General features: G+C 38.0%; 1 protein-coding gene across 1 annotated transcript; it reads right to left on the bottom strand.

The window, feature by feature from the left end:
- Window positions 1-8,524: 8,524 nt before the first annotated feature.
- On the bottom strand, window positions 8,525-16,407 carry MMP1 (matrix metallopeptidase 1). The gene is made up of 10 exons (XM_065882002.1): window positions 15,968-16,407; window positions 15,277-15,521; window positions 15,035-15,183; window positions 14,668-14,793; window positions 13,784-13,939; window positions 13,532-13,649; window positions 11,301-11,434; window positions 9,648-9,810; window positions 9,021-9,124; window positions 8,525-8,839 (listed from the first exon to the last, which is right to left on the bottom strand). The coding sequence occupies exons 1-10, from the start codon at window positions 16,073-16,075 to the stop codon at window positions 8,730-8,732; spliced, it is 1,413 nt and encodes a 470-aa protein (XP_065738074.1). The 5' UTR covers window positions 16,076-16,407; the 3' UTR covers window positions 8,525-8,729.
- Window positions 16,408-22,036: the final 5,629 nt, after the last annotated feature.

Here is a 22,036-nt window from a genome sequence, read left to right as displayed (position 1 = left end):
AGCAACCCAATTAAAAAATGGGCAGAAAACCTAACCAGACATTTCTGCAAAGAAGACATACAGATGGCCAGCAAACACATGAAAAGATGCTCAATGTTACTAATTATTAGAGAAATGCAAATCAAAACTACAATGAGGTATCACCTCACACTGGTCAGAATGGCCATCATCAAAAAATCTACAAACAATAAATGCTGGAGAGGGTGTGGAGAAAAGGGAACCCTCTTGCATTGTTGGTGGGAATGTAAATTGATACAGCCACTGTGGAGAACAGTATGGGGTTTCCTTAAAAAAGTAAAAATAGTAATTACCATATGACCCAGCAATCCCAGTATGTACTGGGCACATACCCTTAGAAAACCATAATTCAAAAAGACACATGCACCCCAGTGTTCAATGCAACACTATTTACAATAGCTAGGACATGGAAGCAACCTTAAGGTCCATCAATAGAGGAATAGATAAACAAGATGTGGTACATATATACTGTGGAATATTAGTCAGCCATAAAAAAGAAAGAAATTGGGTCATTTGTAGAGATGTGGATGGACCTAGAGAGTGTCATACAGAGTAAAATAAGTCAGAAAGAGAAAAACAAATATCATATATTAACACATATATGTGGAATCTAGAAAAATGATGTAGATGATCTTATTTGCAAAGGAGAAATAGAGACATAGACATAGAGAATAAATGTGTGGACACGAAAGGGGGAGTTGGGAAGAATTGGGAGATTGGGTCTCACATACACTATTGATACCATGTATAAAATAGATAACTAATGAGAACTTATTGTATATCTCAGGGAACTCTACTCAATGCTCCGTGGTAACCTATATGGGAAGGAAATCCAAAAAAAGAGGGGCTATATGTATACGTATAGCTGATTCACTTTGCTGTACAGTAGAAACTAACACAACATTGTAAAGCAACTCTACTCTAATAAAGATTAATTTAAAAAATTAAAGTACTAGAAGACTATGAAGACTCTCCATCTGGGAATAAAACTGCAAATAGTAATAAATATGAAAAAAGAGAGGGGGCGGGGTTCCAAACAAGTTTTTTTCCCCACCTGTAAATGATGACACAGACTAGATGATTTTCTTGGTTCCTAAGCACCAACATTCTAGAATTCTATTTCCCAATTTTGTCCAGAACCAGTCTTACAGGACAACTACTGATTAAGCTCTTTCTTCCTTAGGTGTGTAAGGAACACTTACACTATCTAGGAGGTGAAAATAAAGGTCATCTTGGAGGAGAGGATGGGAGAAACTACATGACAGCGTATGCCTCATCCAGGGAATATGTGTTCCTACTACACTTACCAGCAGAACATCTGTTAAATGCTCAGTCCACAGTGTGGTCGTTGTATTGAATATGAGTTATTCTAGAAAGTAAGGAACAGGTCCAAAGTCAAAATTTTTATTAAACAGCAAATAAAGCACTCATGGATGTAGATTATCTTGCTTATTGCACATGAGTATTTTTCACTTCTATTCAATGTAATCTGACAGCAAGTGGAACAGTCCAGATAAGTGCTGTATGACCATGATGATGTCTGCAAGGCTCATCTTCTTTGGCAATGGCACATGTAGGAAGAATTAAACATTTTGAGTCGTAATAAATGATGTTCATAATTATTAGATTCACTTAAAATGAATCTGTCTTCCCCGTACCTCACCTAACAATATAACCAGCTGTTACTCTCCAATATACGTGTCACCATCCTGGCATTAGGGTCAAACTCAAACTGTGATGACCCACTGAACAAATAGAAAAGTCCTATGAATTTAAAAGAGGAAAATAATGGGGCATTCTTCAAATAAATTAATTTTCCAACATGCATAACTCAAAATAAGAGTGAGCTAATAATGAGTGATATTTATTAAGTGGTACTGTGCTAAGTGCTTTACATGTTTTATTCATCTACCCATACAAAAAAAGTATGAAGTATTATGAATGAAGACAAAACTAAATATAAAAAATATTTTGCAATTTTCCAAAGGTAACATCTCTAATAAAAGATGGAGGGAGAACTCCAACTCTTTTGACTCCAAAGCCAGTGATCTAAAAACATTAGATTATACTACCTTCAAATAGATAAAATTACAGGATTATTTAAAAACCTTCGTTTATTCCCCTCTTTCTTCCCAATCCCCTTTCCCCTCACGAGGTACTTAATCAGAGCTTGAGATGCAGTTGGACCCAAGAAAATCAGGCCGACAATAAAATGTACTGGAGGTCCATTTCCTGCTTTGCATACTTTAAGGCCAAGTTATCTTAGTAACAAGATCAGCAATCTTATGAACATTATGATGTCAAGCCCTGGCAGCTCCCTCCAGAATTCCTTAAAAGCAGGTACCTGTTTTGCTTTCCCATCCGTTCATTACCAGAAATCAAATTGTGTCTCTTTTCAGCATATAACAGGACTAACATTTATTTACAAATGAATTATTTAATGTAGACAATTGCAGCTTGCAACAGAAAGCCAGACAAGGCTCTTTTAATCTCTCCTTGGGATAGAAGAGAATGGACAACAAGGAGGAGACAGGGGAGAAAGACAACCAGCCATTAGTAAACCTGGCTCTCACTTGGTTGTATTTTTATACCAAAATAGTGACCTGAAATGGCTATGATGTGAAGAAGCATCTTTTGATTTTATGTGCAAGTATGAAACAGACTTGGAAATTATTCAAGAAAAAAATTTAAGCCCAATTAGCATAAATTGGAAAATGAAAATTTTCTAGAGTTTAGAGTAAAAAGGTTATAAGCTTGAACAATTTAAAAACTGGTCTGTGTCTCCTCTTCATTTTGATACCATAAAATGCCCCAAAGTGTCCCCACTGGCAGTGCAATGAGTGTCCCCTTACCAAATGCCTGTACACAGCGTCAATCTTCAGCTCAACTCCTGAAAAGTCATCAGCTATTATTCTGGGGAAATCTTGCTCCATGGACTGGCTATTTTCATCAAATCTGTACCAAGTAAAAAAAATACAATTCAGCATTATGTAGAGCCCCCATTACATGCAACAATATGATATCATGTTAATGTTCCAGTGTGAAATCCTGGATAAAATTCTCAAGTGGTATAAGGAAGTGTTAAACATTTTTATAACTATACAAATATGTGACTTTCTTAAACTTAAAAGCTTAGCACATAAATCAATATTTTCTCCAGATACAAGGACATCATCCTCTTCTACAGATGTTCCATACATATGTCTGAGGTTAATCTTTTAAGCCTAGACACAGAGAGCCCAAGTGCCTTTCTGCTTTGAATGCATGAGAACTATATACAAATAAGATGCAAAGTGAATTAAATCATTTGGCTAAAATAAGCTTTTGGTTCTTTATCACACTTGCCCTGTAGACCTTGTCTCTATAGCCTGATACACCTGGGTTTCCTATGGTGGCTCATTGTCTGGACCTCAGTTTGTCTCTCCTGATGTCTTTTGGTGTCTGAACATATAACCCAGGGATAAGCTGTTATAAGAGTCCTTTGTTATATCTGGGAAGTTGAATAATTACAAGTTGTTTTCCTCACAATCAGAAAGTTTGAAGTTAGAGGAAGTTTGATTGTGGGAGTGGGGGGTATCCTTAAAGAAAGAAAATAATTTTCCTAATTAGGCTCCATACAAAGTCATTCCTATTGCTTCTAACCTCCAGTATTTGTCCTCTACAAAGAAGTATGTTTTCTTCTTTTCCTTACCAGAAACAGCTTCAGTTTCCCTTATGGTTGGAGGAAAACCCAAGGTGTGGATGCCTTTTAGATAACCTGCTTGCCCCTCAATTCCTCTGACAGCCCAGAACTTATTGCCTATCAAAAAAAGAAGCCCAAGAAAATTTCAGTGGAGCCTTTTAGTTTTAGAAATGCATTTAGGACACTGTTGTGGAAAACAGGAAGTCTTGGTTTTAATTTCAACCAATTAATCTACAACAAAGGAGGCAAGAATATACAATGAAGGAAACAGGGTCTTTTCAAAAAATGGTATTGGGAAAACTGGACAGCTAAATGCACAAGAATCAAATTAGACTACTTTCTCATACCATATACAAAAATAAACACAAAATGGATTAAACTCTCTAATGTAAAACCTGAAACCATTAAACTTATAGAAGAAAACATAGTATGCTCTTTGACAGTGATCTTAGCAATACTCTTTTGACTGTCTTCTCAGCAAGGAAAATAATAACAAAAATAAACAAATGGAACTACAACAAAATAAAAAGCTTTTGCACAGGGAAGAAACTATTAACAAAATGAAAAGACAGCCTACTGAATGGGAGAATATATTTGCAAATGATATATCCGATAAAGAATTAATATCCAAAAACTAAAAAGAAGTCATATAACTCAACATAAACAAACAAACAAGCAACCTAATTTAAAAATTGTCAGAGGACCTGAATACACATTTTTCTAGAGAAGACATGCAGATAGCCCACAAACACATGAAAATATGTTCAATAGCACTAATCATTAGGGTCAAGTAAATCAAAACCTCATGTAGATACTACTCACACCTGTCAGAATGGCTGTCATCCAGGAGACAATAAATAACAAGGATATGGAGAAAAGACAACCCTCATGCCCTGTTGGTAGGAGTGTAAATTTGCGTAACCACTATGGAAAACAGCATGGAGGTTCCTTAAAAATTAAAAATTGAACTGTCATATGTGATAGTGAAGTAGAACAGCAATTTCACTTCTAGGTATTTGCCTGAAGAAAGAAAAAAACAAATTCAAAAAGGTATATGCACACCAATGTTTATTGTAGCATTATGTACAATAGGAAAGTAATGGAAGCAACCTAAGTGTCCATTAATAGATGTATTTATAAAGAAGATCTGGTATATAAATGTAATGAAATATTACTCAGTCATAAAAAAGGGAAATATTACCATTTGCCACAATGTGGATGCATCTAAAGGGTATTATGGCTAAGTGAAATAAGTCAAACAGAGAATGATAAATACTATTTGATCTCACTATATGTGGAATCTTAAAAAAATGAAATAAACAAGCATAACAAAATGAAAACAGACTCATAGATACAGAGTACAAACAGGTGGTTGTCAGAGGGGAGACGGGTGGGAAGGGGTGAAATAGGTAAAGAAGATTAAGAGGTACAAATTTTCAGATATAAAATACATAAGCTACAGGGATGTATTATACAGCATAAGAAATATGGTCAATAGTATTGTAATAACTTTACATGGGGACAGATGGCTAGACTTATTATAGTGATCACTTCATAATGTATGCAAATGTCAAATTACTATATAGTACATTTGAAACTAACATAATATTGTACATCAACTATATTTAATAAAAAATACTTTTCAGCACATCTGGGCTTATAGAAAGTAAGGGAAATCTCCAAACTCTCCTCTCAAATCACTCCACAACAAGTTTGGTGTGTTAGTGATTTCCTGCTATAGCTAGGATTTGAGCTAAACTGAGACCTGACTTTAGTCATTTGCCTGAAAACGATGAGGGGTGAGGGAGACAATTTAGGAGGAGGACGCGCATTATCTTGTGAGATGCTGAGTCACATATGGTCCTTGTTGATTCTCTACGCAAGGGTAAGTTGTCCTCCTCTGTCAAGAGGGAGATATTATTGATACTTCTACCCATGTGGAGCTTTCAGAGAAATTTAGGTGTTCAAGATTTTCAGGTTTGTTTTCCCATTATTCCAGCTAGAAAGTGTCCAATTTTGCAGTTAGATCTGGGATTGATTTTTGGCATAGTCTACAATAGATGAGGATTTTCTTAAATGTTGCCATTAAAGTCTGTTAGCTTTCACAGTATGTCTTGAGTTGATATTTCGCTTCTCTGAGCCTATTACTTTCTTTATCAAATTTCCAGGGCAGTTAACCAGCTCACTCCACATTTCTTAAAATTACCCTCCCTCTCATACTGTTGAAGTGTCCCAGACACCTGATAACCCAACACCTCACAATTCATCATCTTTTCACAATCAACCACAGATGAAAGTCTTAGTAACTGTGATGCCACTACATACCAAGCGTTATCACTACCACATTTCAGCACAAGTTATCTTAATCTAGCATTCCTAGAAAGCAGAGCCTGAGACAAAATTTAAGTGTAATTCAGGGAGCTGGATCGAGAGACATGGAGAGTAAAGCAGGGAAAGCAGGAGAGACAATACACAGATGAATTGTCAACTGGATACAGATATGAGAAATGTGTTGTACGATATGGGACTGTCTGAGGGACTACTGGAAATGTGTCTTAGAAACACCCTTCTGAAGAAAGAAAGGGAAATGCATTTATTCATCCATTACTCTCACATTGGTAAAATATTTGTCCCACAAACTATTACTCTTCTCACTTCTAGATTGTATGTGCATGAGCTCTGAATGAGTTCCATAACAGAGCTGGATGGAACATCAACAGAAAAGATGGAAAAACCTAGAGAAGGAAGCAAGAAACACACTGCACAGACCCAATGAGAATACCTACTAGTTTAGAAGCTGGTTTAGAACCTGTACAAAGCCAGTCACCACTGCTGTGTCAGGGATAAAAGAAAGATGAGGCCAAGGAAGAATCTGAAGAGTGTCTGATAATCTCTATGACTCAGCAATTGCACTCTTCAGTATATAATCAACAGAAATGCCTACATATGTGCAACATTATTTATAAAAGCCCCCAAATGGTAACAACACAAAGCCCATTAACAGTGGATAAATAATGTTCAACACAATAAGGTAGATACAAAATAATACACAGTTGTTCTAATTTAGTTAAAAAATAGGTGAATTTAATCTAAGGTATTAGAGGTCAGCATGGTGGTTACTCTGGGAGATAGAGAATATATAGAGAATGCTGTTGGTACTATCCCCAGATCCCCCGCGTCATCCTCATGGATACTGCAAGTGTTGATTGCCTGGGAGCAATGCTCCTCTCCCCAAAGCATACCTCAACTGATAACTGATTGACACAGAGGTGCAAAAGTCTAGTTCCTTTGCCTCAAGGTAGGACTCACTGTAATTCAGTTTTTGCTCCAGAGCTCCTTGTTCATAAGATCAAAGCAAGCTCTGTCTGAGATCACATTTTTTAGCTTTTTCCCTGTTCTAAACTATGTCCCCCACTCCTCTTCTCCTGAGAGCACTCCTCCCACAATGATAACACCAAAGAATTCCTGTTTCAGACTCTTATTCTGAAGAACTAAGCTAAGAAAGAGTTGAGCAGTGATGGGATCATGTGAGGGATACATACTCTCTCATGAGATGTCTCTTGCATCTTTGGTTAAGCCACAAAAAAGACTTATTGGTTTGACTCAGTATTTGAAATGAATATAAGATCCTACACATCAATGGCCAGCTGTTGGATCCCATAAATTGGTAATTTGAAAGGAAGACTTTTGAGAGCCCTCATCATAAACAGCTGTCATATCAGTACTTATGAGGGGGATCAGATTGACAGCAGTGGCATCCCTGCATCTGGTGGTAGTAGGACATCCTTATCTCCAGAGATAGGGATGCAGGACTGAATATACAAACCTTGTTACTGTTTTAGTTTACTACCTCAAGCCCAAACTCTCTTTAGATTCTTCACCAATTAAATTTCTTCGTCTTCTCAATTCCTCACAAATTTATTGTTTCTTTATCTAAAAAGTATAAAAGCTGCCTGCTTTAGCCAATCCTTAGGTCTCATTTCTATGATACCTCCATGTGCATGAATTAAATTAACTTTCTTTTTCTTCTGTTAATCTGTCTTGTGTCAACTTTATTATTGGTTCAGCCACAAGAGCTCAAGATGGATAAGGGAGATATTTCCCCCTCCCCGACACTGGTAATGTTTTGTTTACTGAGCTGGGTGAGAATTACGTGGGGTTGTTAACTTTGTGATAACTCATTGACATGAACATTTATGATATGTGCACTTTTCTGCATTTATGTTATACTTTAATATAAAAATGTTTAATGGAGAGATTTGTCCAAAGGGAAGGTTACACTGCTGTCCAAATTCTTGAGTTGAGAACTGCCTGCCTCAGAATCATGAATAACTCAAAATATTCTCAAGACTCTCTGTGTATTTGGAAAGTCTGCAAACACTCTGAGCACTCTCTGAGCTACTCAGAAAACTCATAGGGCTTGGAAGCTACCTACAGGACTCCTACCTCCATTAACATCCTCCCAAATTAGGCATGATAAACTAGATAATGTTTGTCTGGAAAAACTGGATTACACAGCTTTAACAAAATCTAAAATCTTAGTGGCTTAACACAATGAAAGTTTATTTCTTAAGCAAAATCTACTGAGGTTTAGGGTAACTGTTCAGAGTGTTGGCCCAGGAATTCAGGCTTATTCAACCTTGTGGAAATTCTCTCAAGATGTGCTTTTACAATCATCATAACGCTGGAGAAGTTTGCATCAGCAATCCAATGATTCCATCTGGAAGTGATATTGATCACTTCTGGGCACAATCCACTGGCCAGGACTATCCAAATGTGACTGCCTATCCCTTCCTTCCACATCTGCAGAGAATTGAACTGTGGAGCCATGAATTTGACCTCATTTATGGAGCTAAATTATAGCAGTACATAAAACATTACATTCTAAGTCATAAAAATTATGCAGAATGGGGTATAAATAAGATTATACTTCATAACTCTGTATTTTATTTAAATATATATCTCTTCAGGAAAGCACCTTCCTTGGACTCATGAAATATATTTTTCTGTTTAACTTTTTAACAGGTGGTCAATTTTTTCTGCAGTTGAACCAGCTATTAGCTTTTTGGAGAGTCAAAATTCTCTTAGTTTTGGTATCAAATTTGTATTGCCTTGTTCCACGGAAGAAATAGAAAAATCCTAGAAATAAAACAAAAGAGACTTATTACCTTATACAAATGATTTCTAGGTTTAACTTTAATTCTTCAAAAATCCAAGTCATTTGTGAGAATAAATATTTTTGGTATTTTCTGTTCCAAATAACAATACTGATGCTATTTCGTGGCAACAAAATAGAGAAAATATGTGTATATTCACTTACCGTCTTTCTGGAAAACAGCATCAACTTTGTTGCCAATTCCAGGAAAATCTTCTGCTATCATTTTGGGATAACCTGCATCCATGGATTGTTTATATTCATCATACCTGGTAAAAAAATAATTAGAAGTGTCAGAACTATTTGTTACATGTGTAGCCTTCACAAAACCATTACAGGGAATTCACCAGCAAGAATGTAATAAGACCTTTTAATTCCATAGGTCATGTGTAAAAATAGGAGGTGGGACGATGTGAGGTAGGATGTTGGGTGGTCTAGAAGATTTATAAGTTCCCTCTGAACTCCAACATCTAATTCTACTTCTCCAGTAGGTGCTATTAATGTCAAATGCAGTGAAAGATAAGTTCCTGTTGGTTACAGCAGCTCTATGAAGATGAATGCCCTCCTTTTCACATCTTCTTTTTCAAATTCATGTCCACATTCTCCCTGGATCTCTGGGACAGGAATTGCGTGATGATTATTGGTCAACCAACTTGGAAGCTGGACAAGCTACAGCCATTCCCAGAAAAGGCAGCTAGCCAAGGCACTATGAGACTCATTTTTATGTTTCAATTTAGTAACTTCTATGTAGAAAGAATAGATACCCTACCATTTTCTGTACCCAGTCTTTACCTCCAGCACTTGTTAGCAACAAAGAAGTACGTTTTCCCAGTATCTTCATCAGAAACAGCAGCGTCGATGTTCTTCACAGTCCTCGGGAAACCAAAGGATCTGTAGATGTACTTGGGGTATCCGTATAACACATCTTGCCCCTTGACAGCCCAGTACTTATTACCTGCAAATCAAGAAACAGGATGAAAACACTTGCCCCAGGCACCAGTAGACAGTAAGTGGATTTCCAGCTAAATGCTTAGTCTCGTGTGCTAGAGGAGTATCCTGACTGCACATTAGAATCATCTAGGGAGGTTTATTTTTTTTTTAATGCCAATGTTGGTATCCTACACCATACCAATTAAATCAGTATTTTTCTTTAATTTCCTAGACAAGTCTAACCTGTAGCAAGCTTTGAGAATGACTGGTTTGTGGAGTTGGGGGCTTCATTCCAAAGCCAGATGTTCAAATGACTACAGAGTTCATCGTGCCACCTCAGTGATAGAAACCTCACTTTTCCAGGTTGCCCATGGGTTGTGGAAGTTCACACCAAGGGTATCCTAAAGGCCAGAGTGTTGTAATGACTCACAATCTGTAATGACTAGCAACCCAGGGTAGAAATCATTGCACCTGACTACAGTTCCAAATACTTGAATTTAGGCTGTGTCCAGATTCTGCATATTTAGACTTAGTAAACTCCATGTCATATAAAACTGGTCTTACATCTTGTAGCCAGGCTTGTACTTTTCGCTCAAGTATCCTTATTTATCTCTCAGGAAAAACCAGTCTGAAACTTTGTGTATCTAAAATCCCATTTAATTTCATTATATAAGGGCTAGAAAGCCCGTTTCAAAGTTTTTTGCCCATCTGAACTGTATTGAGTTCTTTGCCTTGAGTGTGTGACTGGGTCAGGTGTCTTAATGTTTGTCTGCACTATGCCAAACATACATTTGGAGAAATACTGATGTTTGGCATAGTGTCTTCAAAGTCAGGAGCTGATCACTGGAGCATGTTTCATTCTGGTAGAATCAAAGAAGTTTACCCCATTCTATTCATGGTAGTTCAGGACTTCTCACACTTTAATGTACGTACGAATTGCCTGGTAATCTTGTTAAACTTCGAGAAGGTCTGGAATAGGATCTGACAATATGGACGAACTTTGTCAGTATTATGGTTAAGTGAGATTCTGAATTTCTAACAGACCCCAGGACAGTGTCAGTGCTGCTGGTCTGAAGACCATACTCTGACATCAAGGATGCAGCACCCTCATCTGGCTGCCCTGTGGGGCCTCCTCTCTCAGGAGAGTTATTAGTATAAAATAGGCTCTAGGAAACCATCCAACTCAAATGTTTCTGTTCCATCTTCTCAGTTTTACTCCTGAGCACCCCAAGAATGTGGAGAGGGTTTAAAATACATAAACAGTTTGCACAGAAAACACCTACATAAGTCCACATTCACGAACAGGCCATAAAATATGTATCTCCAGTCATATGCTATTCACTTAAATTTATTCAGACATGCACCATGCAATTCTTAACTAAAGTGATAGACTCCCATTGATTTGCTAGATTTTCCTAAGTCTATGGAAATAAAGTAGCTAGTAGTCTCATATATCAGCCCCAAAGCAGAAGAAACTTTAATGCATAAAAACTGAAAGATAATTGGAAACATTACCTTTGAAAAACCGAACTTCATCTCTATCGGCAACCTCATAAGCAGCCTGAAGTCCATTTGGCAGATGGGGCCAGAAAACAGAAATGAAATTGAGCTCAGCTTCTGGGTAGAAGGGATTTGTGCGCATGTAGAACCTGATTTGAAAGAAGGAAAAATGTTTTTTATCTAATCCATAGCAAGCTCTGGCTGTCATTCAGGTCCTTCTATTGCTGGCACTAGTAGTGTGCTCATAAATGTTTAACATCTGGCTCTCCACGATGGGGCTGGGGAGGATTCCTGGTTTGTAGCATTTGCTTATTGTCATGGTGGAAATATTACAACCACTGCAAATCAAGAGATTTGCGGTGGTGCACCACTGTATAGTGTTTCCACTATACGGATACATTAGGCATAAACTGCCTCAGGAACATAAATAAATAGTAAAATGCAGCAAAACAATTACAAAGGGATGAATTCTGATTACTTTTATTGCCTTTGGTTTAAATACAATTGTAAGTTGTATAATTTAACTTTAAAGTTAATAATTTAACTTTTAATAATGCTGTTTAACAACCAGCTTGCAAAATTCTCAAAATGTAACCATCATCTTTGGCAAGCACACCAGGGCCTAGGACACAGCACTAACATCCTACATTTAGTGCACACTTTACTACATCATGCCCTACCTCACAAATATCCTACAAGAGAACATTGCTTTCATCTCACAGATTAGCAATTGAGGTCAGGGAGGTGAAGGGAGGTGTCCAAGGCCATGCAACTGTTAAGTGGCAAAGGTTAACTTTAAACTCAGATCTAGCATCCACTCCCTTTGTCCTCCTTTGGTTGGTGGTTTACAAAGTTGACTGGGGTAACGGCAAAGCATAGACTGTCACATGGGCCGACAGAAGAGTTTTCCCAATTCCAGGCCACAGGGAAGACTCTGGCCTTGGAAGTCAAATCTGACTTCTCGATCCAGTCCTGCCTCTGCCTGGCTGTGAGACCCTGGGCAAGTCAGTTACTATTACTGTTTCTAGACTTAACCTTCTGTGGCTTCATGACCTGGTGACATTTAAATGATCTCAGTGTCCTTTCAGTTCTTGCAAATCCTAGACTTTTTCCTGTTCTTTGGAGTCATCCTTCAAATACTTGCTTTGATAAGCACATCCTGCTATATTGAGAGATTTCCTTTAAAACCAAGTCTTTCCTAGCACTCCCCAGCATTGAGCCACACCCTGTATGGTTTATATCCATCTTTATCTTTTATACTTAGAAATAGTGAAGCACAGGATGGGAAGCATTAGGAGCCAATACACTGCCTTCTGGGGTAGATATGATCACAAAGTGGTAAAACAGTTCCAGTGACACTCCAAGAAGAGAGGTGAGGAGAAGCGAGCCTTTTAGGGCATCCCTACTTTCTATGTGCGGCAGACTGTATTATTCAGAAAATGACTGTGTTATTATCTTGCCTTGTCCTTTAGGAATCAGAACTGTTTGCAGAGCAGGCCTATTCCTTGTGTGTGAGGGGACCTTAGCCTTCCTGAGGCCACACGCTGCTGAGGGAGTCCTAGGACCCTCCTCTGAGGAGGGAAGCACATTGTGACTGCCCATTATCCCCTGACCCCCAACAGACAGGGTCCTCAATAATTCCTGGGGATTCTCCCTGCATTGGCTCCTATCTTTCTTTGCCCCCTCCCAGGGTAAAGGGGTGGGGACAGAGTCCTATTATGACCACAGGCTTTGGAAGGGCTGTCTTTTCCAGGATGATACTTAAAAGGGGTCTACACAATCCTTCTCAGCATGATGGTGCTATGAAAAGGACTGATTTCTCCTAATAAAATACTGACACACTTATCATTCTAAAGAGTGACAAAAATGAGAAGAGGCCTGGAGTAGAGGTCAGAAGACCAATTACCGCTTTGTTGCCAAGGAAGTCTGTGCCCTGAAGGATCTCTTTCCTTCTCTCTGCTTTACTTTACTGATCTGTAAAATGGAATTATATTTACTGATTTTCTACTTCAATGGTAATTTTTGTGAGAATCAAATGACAGAATACATGCTGGGGAAAAGGTTGTTATAAGTTCATTATGTTGTGCAAGAGCAAGCAATTGTTTACACTCAACTATAATTATAATAATGTATGTAAACAAATGTAAGATAAACAATGTGTGAAGCATAGTAGTGGCCCATATGTACCCATAGCAGTGAGTCCTGTTATTACACATACATAACACAAAGAAGAACTGATGTCTTACCTGTCTTTAAAGAACATCACTTCTCCCCGGATTGTAGTTATAGCATCAAAAGTTAGCTTACTATCACACACTTGTGGGGTTTGTGGGCCAGTTGGCTGAGTGGGATTTTGGGAAGGTCCTAAAGGAACAAGAGATCTGGAGTTAGTTCCACCTGGCTTTGGAAAACTACATAACCAATGAAAGCTTCTTAAAGGATAAAGCCAATGGCTGTTCTAATGACCCCTTGTCTATAATGTTTTTCTTTATACTCACCATAGATGGCCTGGATCCCACTGATGTCATCCTGAGATAGCTGAACATCACCACTGAAGATGTAGTTGGGGTACATCAAAGCCCCAATGTCAGTAGAATGAGCAAGTCCAAGGGAATGGCCCAATTCATGAGCTGCCACACGATACAAGTTATAATCTAAAATGGATAATAAACCCATTTGCAATTATTTGAAATATTTTCAGTTTTGAGACATTTAATTAAGAAGTAATCTATAACTCTAAAGGATTAATGTTCTTATTTTCTCAATAGCTTTTTGAAATGTATAAAATAATTTTCTGAAGGTAAGAAGAATGCATTTATTAATAGTGAAAAGACCAGTTAAAGCCTAAACTCTATGATTACAATTAAAAAGCAAATTCAGCCAACCAAGAGTCTAGCACAGATTAGTCAGTCTTGTCAGTGACTAGATGGCACATATTATTTCACAGAGAAGAAATAGTCTTCTATTAACACAAATTTTTTCCTATTTACAGATTGATACATGCTTAATGCTGGAAATTTTGGAAAATATATACAGCCTCTCTTATCTTGATTTCCACATATCTTACTAACATTATTACACTTTGGTGTCTTCTTCCAATAAAAAAGATTCTATGTAGATGCCCACAAGGAAAACATTAAGATTTTCAACATTTCCTTACTAGAAATTTCAGAGTAGCCTATTTGTAGCCAATAAGATGTTCTTACTAACAGAAATAATTCTTCTCTTACATTTTCTAAATGCACCATTAATTTTCTAAGTGGTAGCAGAAAAATGCATACTTTTTTAATGCATTCTTTCAGTTAAGTAAACCAATATTACAGTGAACCAAGAAGGTGGGTGGGGGGAGAAGGGTTGAGAGAGGCAAGATGAGCTGACTTACCTCTGAAATTGTTGGTCCACCTTTCATCTTCATCAAAATGGACATCCCCTCCGATATGTGGGCCTGGTTGAAAAGCATGAGCGAGGTTTCGACCCGGTCCATCAAAGGGAGAATTGTCATGATGATCTGCAAGAAACAAAATTCAACAAAAGTTCCTCTTGGTTCTTATTTAGGCTAACCCAGGAGAGCAAGCATTAGCTTTGCTAAGAGGCCAACAGATTTGCAGCAAATGCAATATAGTTTTCATTCTTAAGACCGTAAAATAAACACTTTTCTCAAACAAGGAGATCTAGTTGCAAAGCTGAAGAGATTCAAAGGCAGGGGGAAGTTAAGGTGAGAATACTTTCATGCTACAAGAAGAGCTTACCTCCCCTGACAAAGGATATCATTATGTCTGCTTGACCCTCAGAGACCTTGGTGAAGGTCAAGGGTGAGATACTGCTCCAGAGTTGAAAGGCTTTCTCAATGGCATGGTCCACAGCTGCTCTTGACAGATCTGGTGTGTAGTTTTCAATCCTTCAAATGAAATAAAATACAGACACATTGGATTTCATTTCTGATGGCTCTGATGGGAAATAGCATTCCCACTCTGGTGCTCAGTCTAATTACCTGTAGGACAGGTGTGTGTCTTTCCATTGCGGGTTTCCCTGAGTGAGAACAAACTGAGCCATGTCAGGCACACCACATCTGGGCTGCTTCATCACATTCAGGGTTTCAGCATCTGGTTTCCCCGTCACCTTCAGCCCAAAGAACTTTTGCATTTGCTTTAGTTTTTCAACTACTGGGTCACTGTTTCTCTGTCTTTCAACTTGCTTCGCATCACTCTTCAGGTTGTAGTAGTTTTCCAGGTATTTCTGATGAAAAATAAAATTATTGAAACACTGGATGAGAAATCTTTCTAATTTTTTAAATATTAACAGTATAAAGTTATAGCTGAAACACAGAACTACTCTTAAAATTGTGTTTAGATTGCATGGTCCTTATTATTCTTATTATTGGTGGAAACTGTAATTTTGGAGTAGAAATTTCCCTACCATTAGTTATTATGAAGTCAGAATTATAATTTGTAGAGACAAATTTGCATATTGTTCTTTTAGTTCCCTATCATTTCTAACTGGAAAAGGAGAGCCTATGCATGGATAGATACATTTTTGGGGATAGTGCCCTTTCTGACAAAAATTTATCTTTGTAGGGAATCCATCCTTAAATAAATTCTATTATACTGCTGTTACTCTGTTATACTGTGGAAAAATGTAAATAAAGGCTTTTGCATTTTGGGCATGTGAAATTCAGCATTTACCTGCACTGTCTCCACATCTTGCTCTTGTGTTTCTGAAGTCGCTGCTGGGAAGCTGTGAGACCCCATGCCCCAGAGAAGCAGCAGCAGCAGCAAAGGCAGTCTGGGCATGCTGGCCTCTGTCTTCCTTCTCAGCTTAAGGAATCTGATGGCTCTCACCTCTCTGCTGCTCCAATGTCTCAACTAGGAAGCTCCCTCTATATATATAGGGTTCTGGCACTTGCAGAAAGCCAGAGGCTGTCTGACTCACATTTCATAACATCCTCTTGATTAGCAGTGAATAACCTGAGCAATCGTCACAAACGGTGACTCCAAGCAGATTATTTGAGATTGTTCCGTGTTGCAAGCTTATGATTAACATTAAACAGAACATGGGCAAAGGAGACACATCCAACATGTAAACAGCTGTTTTCTTCAATTCATTTCTATCCTGTTTGAGAAAGACGTTATTATATCTGCAGATCACAGAGTACTCCACAGACTTTTTAAAAAATAGACTTTGGTACTTGATCCTGCTGGTCATAAAGTGCTCTGGGTTATACACACACCTTTCTCCCCAAGCAGAGGACAGAATTGCTGACATGCATGCCCTATGGCTGTTCACCTCCTGTACTGACAGGTATTCATTTGGGGGTGGCTCTCCCAGGTTCAGTGGGGTTCCCTTCTACCTTTGCTATGCTGCCTTGTACACTATTTTCTTAATACCATAGTTTCCCTTAATTTTCATTCAGGCCCAAGATTTGAGAACCTTGGCTTAGAAGGTCCCCGTCCACAGGTGGGGTATGAGGTAACTCCCCACCCTGTGTAGACACTGCCCAGAGGCATCATGGGACAAATAGGATCCTTTTCTGAAACCTGTCAGAATGTAACAGGTGAGCCAGGGGCTAGCAAAAGACCAAGTATGAGTCTGAGGTCTTATTTTTAATCATCCTCCTTCTCCTCAATGTGAGCACATCTCTGCTCCCTGGGGCTAGGCAGCAATTGTTTATTCTTTCATGTACATTCATTCATGTATTTATGCATTCATCTATTTCAAAGATCTTATTTAGCATCTTCTGTGCACCAATTATGATCGAATGGGGTTAATTAATAAAGAAACATCTTATGGGACACCTTAAGATGGCTTTAACAGAAGTCTGTATGAAGTTGCACAGATCAGTTTTACCGGAAAGTACTGAGATACGAGAGACTCTGGACCTGGTCTAGCCCTAGTTTTCTGACTTTCATTAATCCTTCTACCTCTGTCATGATTTTTGCCAAATCTCAGTGCCACCTCTAATATCATTTTGTGTTTTTCTTTAAATTTACTCTAAAAGTTTTGCCTCATTATAAGCTATCATATCCATAAATCATAGCTTAGTGGGTCATTATTTTTGTCTGCATATTAAAATAAATACATGGCTATGTAATGAAAAATGTATATTCATTCTTCAGGATCCACATTAAAGTGTCTTGGGGCCACCAGTGGTATCTGTTCCACTCTTGGTAAGGCAAGCTGGTCTAGATCTGTAGCTTCCTTTACCCACGCCCCACCCTCCTTCAAAGAAAGAGTTTAAATGTGACATAAAGTTGAGAAACACTTGCCTGTGTTCTTCCACATTAGCACCTGATGGTGTCACCCACCTTCCCCATCATGTCAGGTCTGATTTCTCAGGACTTTTCTCACGTTACCAAGTTCTGTTTTCCTCGCCACACTAAGAAATGCATCTTATTCATAAATCTTGCTTCAGTAGTTGTTGCATTGTTGTGAAAGAGCTTATTTCCTCCTTAATCTTTAACCACAAGTTCCTCATCTGAGTGGAGTAACATGTGAGTTCCTGGAGGTGAGAGGAATTGGAAGAAGCTCTCATGAAGATGAAACCTTCTCCTTCTCACAGGCATTAGATGGAGGGTGGGAACCAAAGAACACTGGCAATTAAAGACACTCCAGCACAGGCAAGGTATATACTGAAAGGAGCTCTTTACATTAGAGGTTGAACACAGATTGTGTATTCAGTCAAAGGGTGGTTGACACACTTTGTTAGGGAATCTGGTCAATGTGAAGTTGCCCCCAACTCCACTGGGGTCTGGAGAACAAGGCTCACTAGGTTAATGCAAGAGAACAACATTGTGACCATCTGGGATGGGGCCAGAAATTACATAAGCATCACCCTGGAAGAGTCTCATAAACTGTTCAGTCTGGCAAGAGTCTATATCTTATGGTCTAGAAGTTTTCAAACCTTGTAAACTACTGTATCCTTTAAACAAAATCTCTTTTGGAAGACCAATTTGTAAACCAGATGATAGGAGAAGTGCTCTAATGAAAGGGGAAATGGGCTGCGAGACCAATGTATATCACTCCCAGTTTGCCTCCATCCCCCTTTCTTTAGCAAAGTCCCCAATTTCTAAGGAACAATGAGGGTTCAGTGCAGTGAATCTCAAAAACCATGGACCTAGTCCAGGACCCTGATTTTCCAGTTGAAACTAAAGGACAGAGTAGTTGCCTACAGATCTGGGGTCACACCTCTGCAGGGATGGGAGGATAAGGGTGGGGGAAAAGAGAAGACAGAGCCTGGACTAACACCTTTTTCTCATGGTCTGAGTCCAGAGCTCTCGACTTAAATGCTCTAAGTCTTTTGTTACAACTTCAGATATGCTGACATGGATTGGAAACTGGATACCTAAAATAGCTTTTTGTTAAATTTCTTCCTAAAATAACAAAGAATTTTAAGTTAAGTTTTGTTTAAAGCCTCAGAGATTCACATGGTCCTAAATCTTGAAATTTCCAGCTAGGTATTTATACCAGAACACGTTAACTCCCAGGCTCGTGCTTGTGAGTGATCTATTTGAGAGTGAAAAAGAAAACACAAAAATCTAGAACAAAAAGCCGGTGATTCAATCCTACCAAAATCCTAGTAATGCTTGCACTGAGTATAGTTTCCAAGAAACTCAAAACATGTTAAAATTGTATTGCTCTTCACATCTGAATGTTTTTTTCCTCTGGGAGCTTCTTCTTTCCCCATAATCCCCTTTTGGATGTACTTTTGTGGAAATTATCCTGCTACCCTTTTCACTCTGGGAGAATGACAGGCTTAAGAGGGCTCTCAGAAGCATGGAGTGTCAACTGACTCCTATTTCCAAACAGGCAAATTATTTCCATGCTGGCTGCTTTGTGGAAAGACTCAAATGTGTTTGTATTTTTCCATATTAAATTCAATCTTGGAATTTCAGTTTTGCTTCATATTTTTTATGCTTGGAAATTCAACCCTTTTTAACTTTTTATTTTATGTTGAAATATAGTTGATTAACAGTGTTGTGTTAGTTTCAGGTGTACAGCAAAGTGATTCAGTTTTTAATTTTATAATTCAATTTGATTGTCAGATATTTTTTCTTTCTTTTCTTTTTACTTTTTTTCTTTCTTTTTTTTTTTTTGGTCCTACAAGTCTTGAAATGGCCTTTAGCCAGAAGCTTTAAATATTTAATGCTGCTTTGTTTTGGGAGTAACATGAGGGAAAGATCTATCCAACCCAATATATTTTCCCTACATATGGCCACATGGTGGCTTTTTGGATAACCACTGTGTGCCAGATGCTTAACAGACACTTTGCGCCTTTGGTTACTTCAGTCCTCGTGGTTACCCTCCAGGTAAAAATGATGGACACAGCAGCACTAAGTCATTTACTGACATGTGTCTGTGAAACTCCAGTCCACCTCCTAGCAGTCTTCATGGTGCTCTTGTCAGGAGACATCACACACACACTCTGGATATAGAAACTTTGCCTCCCTAACAGAGATAATGTTCTGAGATGCTAGGCTGTCTAATGTCATGTCATGTCTACAATAATGTCTCTGTGCCACCGCCCTGCCCCTCAGAGCTGAAAGTACCTTCCTCTTAAAGCTACCACTCAATAACATTTACTTCTTTACCAAAGATAATAAAATTGTAGCCTATAATTACTTCCTCAGCATAGTAGGTATTTACAAATGATTGTTGAATGAATGAATAAAAAAATGAATGAACGAATAAATGAATGAATGAATGAATAAATAGATACTAAATGACACAAATAAAAGGACATTTCTTGGAAGGCTCAATTGTCTGCAAAAATTCTCATACCCATGGTTAGATTTTTATTTATTTCATTCTCCTAAGATTAAAATTATTTAAAATATCATAGGCAAAATCTGGACATATCCATTCAGTGGAGATTTTGAATGAAGCACTGCACATTTAGTTTTGGCTATTTGTATGTCATGCTATAGCCATTTATTCACCAATTATTTTGAGCATTTTAATTTGTTTGCCAATAATACTTCTCCATCTAAATATTTTATTAAACAGTCTGGAAAATGCTCATCAGGAACACATACTTGAGAGTAGCCTACAGACTTTTGCAGCTGTAGCACTCCTCTAAGGAAGTTCAAATCAAGTGTCCTGCAGGGGATAAGTGCTGCTTGTACCATGGCTCAGCCCAGACATGTTGGAACCATTCTCTCCCAGCACTCAAGTCTGTGATATGGATTTGAGATGTGTGAGGAAGCTCAGGACACCTCTATGAGACTTTGATGATGAGACAATGCCCAGACCATGACTTGCTTGCTTGTTTGGGAGTCCCTGATGTATACACCTTTGCTGGCTTCAGAACTTTTTTCTATTATTATTTTTCTTTTGAAAAAGTAAAATGTTCACTAAGCTCACTAGCTTTTTATCCATTTCTTTTTAATTCTCAACTATTCATGCCTCAATTATAATTTATTGTGATGACAGCTGGTTTTCTGAGTCAGTCAACACTTATAAGTGCTGAGCAAGAGAAATAGCATTTAACATTTAGTGAGCCCTCAATGACTTTAACATACATGACTATTTTATCTTCACAATAATCCTGTGTAATAGTTAGGGCAGATATTATTATTTTTACTTCATAGATTAAGAAACTGTGGCAACTTTCCAAGATTAAGTCTCTAATTCAGGGTGTCCCACTAGCAAGTGGTAGAGATAGAATCTTTGTGGGGTTTTGTTGCTGTTGTTGTTGAAGTATACTTGATTTACCATTTTGTGTTAGTTTCTGGTGTACAGCAAAGTGATTCAGTTATACACATATATGTGTATATTCTTTTTCATATACTTTTCCATTATAGGTTATTATAAGATATTGAATATAGTTCCCTGTGCTATACAATAGGTTTGTGTATAATGTGAAAGAGTGTTCTAACTTCATTTATTTACATGTGGCTGTCCAGTTTTCCCAGCACCACTTACTGAAGAGACTGTCTTTTCTGCATTGTATATTCTTGCCTCCTTTTTTGAAGATTAATTGACCATAGGTATGGGGGTTTATTTCTGGGCTCTCTATTCTGTTCCATCGATCCATATGTTTGTTTTTGTGCCAATACCAAGCTGTTTTAATTACTGTAGCTTTGTAGTATTGTCTGAAATCTGGGAATGTTATGCCTCCAGTTTTGCTCTTTTTCCTCAGGATTGCTTTGGTAATTCTGGAAGTAGAATCTTGAAATTAGATCTTTGGTTACAAAATCAGGTGACTCAGCTCTTAATACAAAACATTATACCATGTAGACATCTTTATATACTTGACTTTGGGATGCATTTTTTAGTTCTAGTAGAAAATTTTTGTTGAAACAGCCAATGACACACCACAGTCCATTTTTGCTTAAGCTGACATCTCCCCTTTGTGAGTTCAGTCCTTCTCTCTTCCACAAGCATGTTTCCTTTGGTACAGAGCTTTTTCCTCATCCTGTGAACCAGTCTGTGCTGAAACAGATTGATGACCCCAGTGATAACTATTATTTCAACCTGCTACTCTTCTCTTTACCATCAATCTTATGACTAAGCTTAACCTTGACTTTCACCCCTTCCACTGCACTCTCAATGGTTACTACTAACTCCCACCACCAAGTCAAATGACTTTTTCTCAGTTCACATTCTCACTGATCCTTTCTGGTATTTGATGCTCAGTCTTGGAAATTCTTCTTTTCCTGGCTTGGGAGTTTCTGCACTTTGCTTTTTCTCCTTATACCTTTCTGATTATTTTTTCTCCTTTGCTGGCATCTCATCCTCTTCCCTCCTCCTGAATC

The sequence above is a fragment of the Phocoena phocoena genome, chromosome 8 (assembly GCF_963924675.1).
Source record: "Phocoena phocoena chromosome 8, mPhoPho1.1, whole genome shotgun sequence".
NCBI lineage: Eukaryota > Metazoa > Chordata > Mammalia > Artiodactyla > Phocoenidae > Phocoena > Phocoena phocoena.
This window is presented reverse-complemented; position numbering and strand designations above follow the sequence as displayed.

Excerpts from the sequence above, each read along its gene's own strand:
- MMP1 (XM_065882002.1), bottom strand. The coding sequence starts at position 16,075 with ATGCCCAGACTGCCTTTGCTGCTGCTGCTGCTTCTCTGGGGCATGGGG. Across the intron at positions 13,940-14,667 it reads GTGGACCAACAATTTCAGAG|ATTATAACTTGTATCGTGTG; the intron begins GTAAGTCAGCTC and ends TATCCATTTTAG. Across the intron at positions 11,435-13,531 it reads GTGATGTTCTTTAAAGACAG|GTTCTACATGCGCACAAATC; the intron begins GTAAGACATCAG and ends CTTTCAAATCAG.